General features: G+C 44.0%; 1 protein-coding gene across 2 annotated transcripts in view; it reads left to right on the top strand.

Moving 5' to 3' along the window:
• LOC141145142 (ras-related protein Rab-10-like) overlaps positions 1-12,350 on the top strand; it is an 81,219-nt gene that overhangs the window by 25,874 nt on the left and 42,995 nt on the right. For both annotated transcript variants that reach the window (XM_073631529.1, XM_073631528.1), the window contains exon 3: positions 8,776-8,914. In XM_073631529.1, coding sequence (XP_073487630.1) covers positions 8,776-8,914 — 139 coding nt within the window. The remainder of the gene's footprint in view (positions 1-8,775; positions 8,915-12,350) is intronic.

Below are 12,350 nucleotides of genomic sequence, written 5' to 3'. Positions count from 1 at the left end.
GGGCGGTCAGTGAGGGGACCAGAAGTTTAAAGAATTGTTGGAGATAGGTCAGCTCTGCAGGAGAAATGATCTCAAGGATGCCCCTAATTTTGAGATTGTTCCTGCGAGAGTGGTCTTCTAGGTCCGCTAGTTTGGCAGTGATGCGTTGTAATTCTTCCGCTTGATGTTGATGAGCATCAACTAACTCGTTATAAGCGGAGATGTAATTACTGAGTTGATGTTCCAGGGTGCTTGTGCAGTCACCCAGGTCACCGATCTGAGACTGCATGTGTGACATTGATATATTCATATCTTTCCTGAGGTCTCTTTGAAGAGAGAGGAGCATGTGTTTGAGTGTGTTTTCAGATACAGGGTTATCAGAGGCAGGTAGTGCAGCTAATGTGGTAGTGTCAGGGCTGGGCTCAGCCCTTCCTTCTCTGAGCTGGCCGCTCAGCTGTCGTCTAATTGCCAGCTCCTATCTCTCCACAGTGACTCACCTGTTGATGATATCCTGCGTGTCAGTCCTGCCTACTTAAGCCGTCCAGCCCAGATGATCTCTGCCTTTGCCTTGGTCACAATCTCTAGAGACGCTCTCCTGTGTTCCTGTTAAAGACTTGCTTGGCTGACATTCCTTCTGGCTCCAGATCCTGCTACGCTCATCTCTGGCTCCCTGACGTTTTGGCTTGTCTGACTATCCGTTCCAGGTTCATTTACCTTCTTTTATTAATATTAAACAAGTGAGATTTAACTGTACTTCTGTCTCAGTCTGAGTCATGGTTTCTGACAGGTAGCCTGTTCCTCTTCAGAATCACAGTCAATGTCAGTAGTGGTAGCCTGTCTTGTAAGATAAGGCAGGTGTTTTTTGCTTACCGGTCCCTGATGATATGGGGAGGCATGTGTAGAGGAGGCTGCCCTTTTGGTGCTGTCTCTGGAGCGGGTGTCCTTCGGAGCAGAGCAGTCCATATTCTCTGCTGCAGCTGCCCTTGTGGCAGACACACTGAGGAGATGCAAGCGCTGCTCTATATGAAGAGCCGGCACCATCTTGGCAGTCCCCGTGATGTGGGCCAGTGAAGAAGTCAGTCACTTTGCGGGGTCCCGGCGGGTGACTCTTCTTCCACATCATGCTCGGTAGGGTCCCTGAGGGCTGAGCTGCCAGGAGGAGTGCGGTGTTGAGGCTGTAGTGGGTGGATCGGCTGATCGTGTCCCCGTGCTGGCTGAGAGGGAGAACTAAGCAGCCATCTCCTTGCATGGCCAAGCTCCCCCCCCATATCAATATATTTTTTAAAATAGTTCATGATCAAACCATGCAACCAGAACTTTCTGGATGACAGCGCTCTGTTCATGTGTTCCAGCTGCTCTTCTGGGTTATCCCCTTCTTGTGCTGTCCCAGTGGGCATGGTGGAGTTGATTTACTAGAGGCAATTAGACTGTGCACTTTGCAAGTACAGTTGCACTAATTTTCCTTAGTAAATGTAAATGTGGTAAAGCTTCACTTTGTAAAGAATACCCAATCAGGTGCAAGGAAAATTTAAAAATAAAAGCATTTTGTTTGCACATGATTGGATGATGGAAACCAGCAGAGCTTTACCACATTTACTTAGCTATGGGGGGAAAATTTGTGCAACTGCACTTGCAAAGTGCACAGTCTATAAGTCTTTAGAAAATCCACCTCGATAAGTGGCTGTGCCAACTCACATTGCACAGGGATGTTCCACTGTTGTGACCGTAAAGAAACCCAACTTGAGAAATGGTGTGCAAGTAGGGTTGCACTGATTTTTTTTTTGTCTGGCGAGTACCGATACTTGTACACAAGTACTCGCCGGTACCTTTGCAATGCGTTTTTAACACATACAAAATGAATGGGCTGAAACTGCATATGATTTGGACAGGAATTGCCCCACATTCCTGTCCAAACCACATGTTATTCTTTGCAGTGCGATTTGAGACCATTTATTTTGTATGGGCTCAAATTGCACCGCAAAGGGATCAGTTTTAGGTATCGTATTCATGCAAATGCTTAGTATCAGTACCAATACCGGTATCGGTGCAACCCTATGTGCAAGCATTGCTGAAGCGTGTGCATGTAGCCAGGCACTAGCTGTAAAGTGGCTGCAGGAGATCAGCAATGCCATAATGCAACAAAAATGAAATTAAAAAGAATAAACAGTATTTTATAAAAATGATTGAAACACAGTGCTTTAGCAAACTAAATCACAGATAGTTATGGTTTACATAATTTTTAAGAGTTTTCTTATTATTTAGCAGATGCTTTAAAATAAGAAGTCATTTGGGAAATGCTGTAAGTGGTGCATTCATTTCAAGTCACATTTCTTGCTACTGTAACACTTATGGGTCAGGTGACTAAGCAATATGTTACTGCTACATTCTCAACTGCATTGCTTTAGTGAGAAATGGAACTACTGTCTTAGTATTTCTTATAAATGGCCTGAAGCAGCTACAAGAACTATCTTAATTTGATCCTTTCCCATTAGTTTTTCTAGAGAATTTGGCTTGTAAATGTTACAAAAAATGTAGTGTCATGTGCCTGATTAGAATGACTGCTTTACTTTTTTTAAATTTAAATTTTTTTTTATATTTTAACCTTAAAGAGGATCTCTCATAGTTGTTTTATGCTAAAAAGTGACAAGTGTATATTATTACTTTAAATCTGGGTTACACTCCTCCATTCATTCTGAAAGGACAAATTTGGATAAAAATAAAGAATAGCTCCAGAGTATGCTTTTAAGAAAAATGCATTAAGAACAACTGATTTCGATTTTAATTGATTGCAGTTACGCTAATCATGAATAGGTAGCCTTCTCTCATGTTTTATTAAATACATTTCATCCAAGGAATCAGCAGTATACTTATAGTATTTTAAGATTGTGACCACACCTCACCTAGAGTTAAATTTAAAAACACCAGGTAGTCAACCCTAGGCTCCTTTCACATAGGTGGTGGACTTTACTGCCCATCTGAAAAGTAATTCACAGTGGATAGTGATTCAGAGGAGATTGAGTGGTGCCACCTCCTTCTTTTATCTCAAGGTGGATATTACATTTGAAATACTGGTGCAGTTCCATTGACTTGAAGAGTTTGTTTTACAAGCAGCATCTCCTGCTAAATGTGACATGCCAAGTTAAATTTGGCACACAGCAAAGCATTAACGCTGTGGCAACATGACTTGGCCTGAGTGACTATCATGATAATTTGTGGATATGCCACCAGGTAATATTAAAAACAGATGATTTGCCGTCTGTGTGACCTTGGCCTCACATACTTTACAAGGATAAACCTATGACAAAGAAAATAATTCAGGAGTAGGACAGTAGACAACATCATCAGTTGCACATACTGGCTGATGTGTCTTACAAGTCATAAAAGTTGTGCCCTTTCTCCAATAACGTGCTGAAAAAAGAATCATATGGACACAGAAAAAGTTTAAATTGTTTTTAGATTACAGCATTAGTTTCCTTTCACAAAGTTTTAAAGTGATTGTAAAGACTCGTTTTTTTTTTTTAAAATAACAAACATGTTATACTTACCACCTCTGTGCAGTTGGTTTTGCACAGAGCAGCCTGGATCCTCCTCTTCTCGGGTCCCTCTTCACTGCTGCTAGCCCCTCCCTCCTTTGAGTGCCCCCCAGCCAGCAGCTTTCTACAGGGGGCACCCAAGTCAAGTCAGAGCTCCATCCATTCAGACACGGAGCCCCGACCTAGCCCCGCCCCTATCACCCCTGATTGGCTGACTGACTTTGATTGACAGCCGCGGGAGCCAATGGCGTCTCTGCTCTGTCTCAGCCAATCAAGAGGAGTGTCCTGGATGGCTGAGGGGACCGTGGACATCACTGGAGAGAGAAGGGGCTCAGGTAGGTAATTAGGGGGGTGCTGGGGGGGCTGCTACACACAGAAGGTTTTTTTTATCTTAATGCAAAGAATGCATTAAGATAAAAAACCTTCTGCATTTACAACTTCTTTAACAGAAAGATAAGAATGTTTTATTTTCAGCTGTATGACTGTAAATTCCAAATCTCACTGAAGATAGGTTAAACATAACTGTCACTTTTTGAAAATGAGGATTATTTTCCTGGTGTGTAGGCTTTCTGAATTAAGCCTATTGCCCGCTTTAAGCCTGGAACACACAGGCTGAAAATCAGCCAGTATCGTCTAGTTCAACAGAAACCTCCTGACATTGGGCCCGTGTGTACAACAGCCTGTCAGACAGAAGCTGGCTGAATGGCCAACTTCTGTCGATCAAGCATGCTGGAAAGCCAGTATCAGATCGGCATCCAATCAGCGCTGGCTGCCAATGAGTGCTGACCGGCTGTGAGTGCCGACCGTTGTGTTCTGGTGGGGGGGCTAAAGTAACTAACTGTCCTTAGAAGCGGGAGTACATGAGCCACCAAGATGGCAGAGTTTCTCCATAATTCAGGTGTTTGGTACCCCATCTCGTGCCTGTTTCAGGAAGACAAAAGGAGGTGCCCTGGGCCATCATAGTCATTGCTGATGGTCAATTAGCAGCCTGCTAACAGTTGGGTGTAGGTGGCAGGATGTCATCACTGGGGAGGATGTGATGGCCTTACTGGTTGGGTCTTAGCTGGAAGGCCATGAAGAAGCTGCATTATTGAGGCAACCGGGGAGTGAGACATTATGTTGGACTGTGTGTACAGAACAAGGAGCATGTTCCAGCCTCCTTAGAAGAGAGGCTCAAAGGATGGGGTTTGACTCTGTTTGATAGTTCTGTTTAATTGGGGAGTTACCACAGACACTAGGCTGTGATTTATTCCTGAAAGTGGACTGACACCATGCGGTTACAGCCTTAATGAAGTGTTGGTGCCGGTGTGCCCATGTTGTAATCGAGTGACCCAATGATCCTCCCTTGAGCACATTGTGGCAGGTGTTGTACTTACCTGTTTGAGGTTCTCTTTGAATTCAGGTGCCACGGGACTTATCAATACCTTGGGAAGAGGATGGAGCCTGAGAAGAGATTCCAATTAGTAAAGGTTCAGGGGTCAGGGTAATGGACCCCCCGGGCTCTCCTCTTTATCTGTATATTTCCCCTGCAGGAAAGGAAACGGGGATCTCATGGGACATACTGACCTAATGCAGCATGTGAAGCTTAGGGAAGTTGGAGCATTACCCCTCCAGTGGTAGGCCCTGAGGCACCCAGGAGAAAAGAGGATCTGAGCCAAGGACCTTTTTTTGCTCAGTTTGGCTGAGTGGTACCCCCTGGTTTGATACAAGAACTGCCAAAGTTTATGGAAAGAGGCAAAAGGAGAAAGTGTTAGAGCTGTTTTGTACATCAGAACTTGTTTTACTACCTATACAATGTCTATGTTTTGATAGTAAAGCATCTAAAAAGGCTGACCACATAGACAATCATTTAATGGCAAAAGTAACTAGGTGTCCTTGGAAGCAAGCCTAAGACCCCTTTCACGCCGTGGGCATTTTGCAGGCGCTATAGCGTTAAAAAAAGCACCTGCAATCCGCTCTCAATCCGCCCTCAAACAGCTGCAGCATTGTCTCCAGTGTGAAAGCCCACCAGCAGCTTCTTTGGAGCGGTGAAGGAGCGGTATGTTTACCGCTCCTCCACTGCTGCTCCCCATTCAAATTTCAATGGGGCAGCGCTGGGATACCGCCAACAAAACGCCGCTATTGCGGTGCATTGCAGGCAGTTTTAACCCTTTCTCGGCCACTAGCGGGGGGTAAAAGCGCCCCGCTAGTGGCCGAAATATGCCGCTAATCCGACAGTAAAACGCCGCCATAAATAGCGGCATTTTACCGCACACTCTATGGGCGGCCCGGTGTGAAAGGGCTCTTAGGCTGGGAATACATGAGTAGCCAGGGTGGTTCCTCCATAATTCAGGGGTTTGGTACCCCATCTCATTCATGTTTCAGCAAGTCGAAGGAAAGTGCCCTGGGCCATCATGGTCATTACTGGTGACCAATCAAGAGCCTGCTTACAAGTTTGGCACATTTACCTTGATTTATTTTGTAATGAAGAAGACGTTTGGTTACCTATTAAAGCATGCTAATGAGTGTCAGAAACATACCGAAGTATTTTCAGCCACACAGATTAGATTCAGTCAGCTTTAACTAGAATTAAACCCTCCTATTTTACAGCCAATGAAGCTGCCAGCTTAGCCTCTGTTTGATTTGTATTTGCCATGGTGCTGCACATGATTAGTTAAGCAATTTGATGGTTTGACAGTTTGATTGAGGGCACTAACAAGTGTGACAGTTATCATTCATGGCATGCCTTGAATGTAAGTTTTGCGAAACAGTTATATCAATGGGTTCAGTTTAGCTTTAAACCAATCACCATTGAATATGTCAAGGCAGATATTGGTTGTCCAAGAACATGGTGGTGATAATGGTGGTGGAAAAGTTTTTTTTAAACCACCCTGTTCTGTTTCCTCAATCTAGTCACCATGGTGCCAGTCTGAGACAACTGTTAATTGTTTGAGTTATATGGTTGAAGGTGTGACTTGGTGTTCTAAACACCTGGGTAAAGATGTAAAACTGCATTATATGTGGAAGGCAGATAGTGTTGAAGGCCCCCCACCCCATTCAGATATGGTTGATCTATAACAGTGGTTCTCAACCTTCCTATTGCTAGGACCCCTTGATCAAATTTCCCAAGTTGTGGGGACCCCTAACAGTAAAATTATTTTCGTAGCCTGGGTTGTCAGCACCCAAGGCAAGACAAGTAATTTGCGCCCCTAACCCACGGACATTTAGTGCTCCCTGAGTCCCTTCCACTCGTACAGTATTAAAAACCCTTATGGTACATTTCAGGATGTACAACTCTCTCTCTATGTTCTCCTTTCTTTCTCTTTTATCTGTCTCTGTCCTAATTTCTTGTTTTTTTTTCCCCCATCCCTCTGTCTAGCCATCTTTCTTGTTCTTTCTCTTATTCTTTCTCTCCCTTTTTCTTTTTTCCTCCCCCTCTTTTCCTCTCCCTTCCATGTATTCTCTATTTTTATTCCTTCTCTTACTCCTTGGTGGGGGGGTGGGGGGAATGGGATGAGTGGCAGTGCTGGCGGGGAGTTGGGATGAGTTGCAGTGCTGGAGGGAGTTCTGATCAACCAGCTTAGGTGCTCTTGATCAAGGTCATCTGCTGATCTGAGAACTGTAGAGGGGATTTTTAACCACTTGAAATCTGCGCTATAGCCAAATAACGGCTACAGCGCAGCCCTGCTTTGCCGGGACTACGTCTATTGACATTGTCCCGTGCCCGATGGGCCTGTGCGCTCCCTGCAGGGTGCGCAGCCCGCTCTGTGATCAGCGAGTCTATGAGACTCGCTAGATCACAGATCGGAGTAAGGGGTCAATCCTGATGCACGTGATCATGTGACGTCAAAAGAGACGGTAATCGGCTATTTTTTCTCCTCGCGCTGACAGCTTGAGGAGAAAAAAAAAGCTGATCACCAGCAGCACCCATCAGTGCCCACAGTGCCACCTATAAGTGCCTACAGTGCCACCTATCAGTGCCCACAATCAGTGCCAGAACAGTGCTGCTCATCAGTGCCACCTACCAGTGCCCATCAGTGCCCCCTACCAGTGCCCATCAGTGCCACCCATCAGTGCCACCTATCAGTGCCACCTATCAGTGCCCATCAGTGCCATCTATCAGTGGTACCTATCAGTGCCACCCATCAATGCCACCCATCCGTGCCACCCATCAGGGCCCATCAGTGCCATCTTATCAGTGGCCATCAGTACCGCCTTATCTGTCCCCATCAGTGTCACCTTATCTGTGCCTATCAGTGCCCACCAGTGCCGCCTCATCAGCGCATATCAATGAAGGAGAAAAATTACCTGTTTGCAAAATTTTATAACAAACTATTAAACATGATTTTTTTTTTCAAAATTTTCCATTTTTTTTGTTTGTGTAGCAAAAAATAAAAATCCCAGCTGTGATTAAATACCACCAAAAGAAAGCTCTATTTGTGGGGAAAAAAATGATAAAAATTTCATTTGCGTACCGTGCTGTATGATCGCGCAATTGTCATTCAAAGTGTGACAGTGCTAAAAGCTGAAAATTGGTCTGGACAGGAGGGGGGTTTAAGTGCCCAGTAAGCAAGTGGTTAATGGCATAGGTAGTGTTACTCACTGTGTCTCCGGCTTCACTGTGGCTCCGACTTTGTGATGTCTCGTAGCAGTGACACCTATGCCGAAATCAAGAGATAGGGTCTCCTCTAGCCCCTCCCACTTAACATTCCTCACCAGTCAACTGACCTCTAGTCTCTGCCCCTCAGCCATGCTGTGAACTGAATGAGTGGCTGCAAAGAGGCTAAATGGGCAGCCACAGGCTCAGGGATCAGCCCAGCTGGGTGGCCACAGGCTCCAGGGACAGTCCTGCTGGGCGGCCACAAAAAGACTGAGAGAGCAGTGCAGGCTTCAGGAACAGCCCAGGATTCGGTAACCCCTGGCAAATGTGCACCTTGTTGTCCTCAGATGATTGTCCTTTTGCCTTCGGTATAGGAAGTCTGCTGGATCTTGATCTGCAGAGTCTACCCTTCTGTGTTGCTGTTTTGGGCTACCTATAGGTTAAGTGGTTGTTTTGCATCCCCCAAGTACAGGTGTAGTCAATAAGGTTTAGCTAAGCCAATAGCTAGTTCCAAAATATGTGTCGGGAGTCTTCACTGAACAGCAAGAGACATGAACTGGCTTAATACTGTATGTCTATTAGTGGGATGGTGTCATTAGTGATACATTCAGCCCGGCTTTGCTGGGAAAATGGATTTTCATCAGAAATTATTATAAAATGTAAGTAAACTCTTTGTTGTTTCAGGGATACAGCAGGACAAGAAAGATTTCACACCCTCAGTGTCAGTTATTTCCGTGGTGCTCAAGGATTTGTACTTGTTTACGATATCACAAATACAAACTCATTTGAAAACATTTCTTGGTGGATGAAGGACATTAAAATGGTAAGTAACAGATGAAAATGTAAAGGGATTTTACTAAAAATGTTGGGGTAGAACTTAATCTCATTGAAAATTATGTAGATTAGTGCACCAGTCCTCTTCCAAGGTGATTGGAAACTGGAGGCAGCTTTCCAAGACCCAACAAAATGGGAGGGATTTACTAAATCTGGTGCGGCTTTGCATAGAAACCAATCAGCTTCCAGGTTTTATTGTCAAAGCTTAACTGAACAAGCTGAAGTTAGAAGCTGAATGGCTTCCATGCACAGCTGCATCAGATTCTGAGTGCTCCAATAATTTTGTAAATTTCCCCCTATGTGTCTTCCACGAGTTTTTCCTTGTCGTGGAATGCATGAAAGTCATAGAAATAAATTGCCGTAATATAGTTATAAAATGTGATGAAAGTTAGATATTTCAACAAACCCCCTTTGAGGTCTGTGTTTTGTTTGGTTCCATTTAGTGCGAGTGAGTAAGTGCACAATATACTTTAATAATAGATCTATTTTACTACAGTAGAAAATAACTGTATGTTAAGTGTGTTTTGCCTATACTGTATATATAACAGTTGATTGCTGGCCCTATAATCTGTCAGTAAGTGGCTTAGGCTGCATTCATACCTGAGCATTTTTAGCTTGTAAAATGCCAGAAAAACTGCCTGAAGGCAAAATGCCTAAAGCTCAAAGTATATGAGCTTATTTTTGGGCAGATTACAGGCGTTTTTCTGCTTTTTATGTTGGTGGCCTCTTGACCTGCAAAATCGTAGCAAAAATGCGGTAAAAAATGCTCAGGTGTGAGTGTAACCTTAAAGTTGCCAATTTATGATCATTACTATGTTAAATAGATACATATAAATGGATACATTATTCGATTAGAGACATTATGAAGGCTGACAAAACACCGTTTCCACCTTCCCCAGTGGAAGGCAAAACAAAATGTCAAAGGCAGCTTTGGCTAATGATTAAAAAAAATATTCATGGAGCCCCAAACATATTCAGATCTATTTTCCTGAATTAAAATATTTCTATACTAACCTTTTTTAGGTTTGTAAAGGAATGATTAAAACCCCTGTTAGACTTACCGATAATGGTATTTTCATGAATCTTCCAGCTCACCTACTTGAGAGATGATTGGCTCCACCTTCTACAGGAAACACAAACCAGACTGTAAAATGTCCCTCCCTCTCCTCTGACCCCCAGTTGTTTGAAGATAAAGTAAACCTCAACCAAAAGTATACTCAGCAGAGTCCAGGTACGAGATGATTGAGATCTTCTGTAAACAAAAAAAGGCCATGACCTCGGCCATGATTTTCATGGAAATTCTCGGGGCTGCCGAGAGACCAAAAGGAAGGGCCCTGAACTGCCAATGTTGTGGGCCGTTCTTCATGAGGATCGCAAACCTCAGGTATCGCTGATGATTCTGGCATATTGGTACATAAAGGTAAGCATCCTGAAGATCCAGGGTTACCATGAACACTTCAACAACAGATTTCTGACTGAATAAATGCTTTCCATCCGGAATCGTCTGTAAATTAACAATCTGTTCAGGACGCTTAGATTGATGACCATCCGAAACCCTCCAGATGCCTTCTTCACCAGAAAAACGTGAGAATAGAACCCTTGAAATTCCTGATCTTCCGGAATGTGAGAAATTACCCTTTCTGATTCCCAAAGAGAAATCAGATCTAACATGCCCTGCCGTCTCTCTTGGTCTCTGGGCAGCTGAGTGAGAAAAAACCTCCGGGGTGGGGGGAGTCTGAACTTCAACCTGTAACCTTTTTCTATAATCTTCTATAATCTTCCTCCTACCCCTGACCTGGCATCACTGGGAGTTCTTATCCGTGGCTGAAGGAGCAAAGAGTGCCCCCCCTTTAGTTTTGTCTTTGTTAAACAACCATTTTTTCTTGGTCTGTTGATCACCTGTTTTGAAATTAGTTTTGTTTTGAAAGCTACGAAAAGGCCTCTTACTCTGAGGCTTAGTCTTCCGAGACGGAAAACGCTTACTCTTTTTTGAGGAATGAGCTAGTACTTCCTCTAGAGAAGAACCGGATAAAAGTTTGCCCTCAAAGGGAATACCTCAAAGTTTATTCTTGGAGGTAAGATCCCCCTCCCAGGATTTTAACCAAATAACTCGTCTTGAGCAATTAATCAGTGCTGATGTTTTGGCCACTGACCTAACTGAATCTGCTGCTGCGTCAGCAATAAATGCCAGCGATTAGGGGGGAGCGATTGCCTGAGAGAAGGTCCTCTACCCTGTGGACCCACACATCCAGATTCCTAGCGACACAAGTAAATGCCAGGGCTGGATCCAGCGAGAAGGCTGAAGCATTACAGGCTTTACGCAGCAGAGCCTCAGCTTTCCTGTCCTTCTGATCCTTAAGTACACCAGAAACTTCAAATCAGAGATCTGATTTTTTAGACACCTGCGACATAGGAGCATCTAATCTAGGACATTTGAAAAATACTTCCTCAATGATGGATTGAAAGGGAAACCTCCTTTTATGTCCTCTAGACTGGAACAACATTCTTTCAGGTTCTTTCCACTCAGAAAGGACCATGTCTTTGAGAAAACGATGCCCTGGAAAATACCTAGGCTTACGCCCCTGAAGTCCCCAGTACATTTTATCCTAAAGAGAATGAGTCTGCTGTGGCATCTCAATCTGTTCAGAAGTATACACTGACTTTAACAGTTCATTAATATCTTCAATTGGAAAGAGATATCTGGCCATGCTAGCAGTCTCTTTGACCTCTGACACGGATTCCTAGTCAGATAAGCAAAAAAATGGGAGAAACAGTGATAGAAACACACTGTAAAAAAAGTAGGCAGATGTAGATTCTGAATTCTCTCCTTCTTTCAGGTCAGAAACAGCCCGTGAACTCACGGTCTCTAATACTAAAGGTTTAGGAGATTTAGCCAAGACTGAAGTGTCTTGGGTCACTGACACAGATTTTGAAGTGGGCCCCAACCCTGCTAATCTATCATTAATGCACTGAAAAGAGGAAACCACCTTTTTCATAGAAACCATCAATTCCTTTAAAGAATCAACAGAATCAGCCACTGCAACTGAAGAAATACAACTATCACATAATAGTTTTCCACAGCTATCAGGAAGCCTAGATCTACAGTTCCCACATTTCCTCTTAACAGGCTTGCCAACCTAGGAGAAAGCAAAGAGCAAAAAGAGGTATATATAAGGCTACTTTTCACTAAATGCGAAATACAACATATACCGACCCCCGGTTCTAATGGCTCTCAACAATCCTTAGGAAAGGCACTTACCTTGGGGTCACTATTGGACCCGGATGCAGCCGCTGGGTCAGCTTGAGCGGGTGCTCCATCCTCAGGGCTGTCCTCAGTATCCATCCGGGAAGACTTCAGACAGGCAGGAGAGAGAACATTGAGCTCATCTCTTTAAAGAATCGGCGTCTGGAAGTGTGACGTCACT

The sequence above is a fragment of the Aquarana catesbeiana genome, linkage group LG05 (assembly GCF_042186555.1).
Source record: "Aquarana catesbeiana isolate 2022-GZ linkage group LG05, ASM4218655v1, whole genome shotgun sequence".
Lineage (NCBI taxonomy): Eukaryota > Metazoa > Chordata > Amphibia > Anura > Ranidae > Aquarana > Aquarana catesbeiana.
This window is presented reverse-complemented; position numbering and strand designations above follow the sequence as displayed.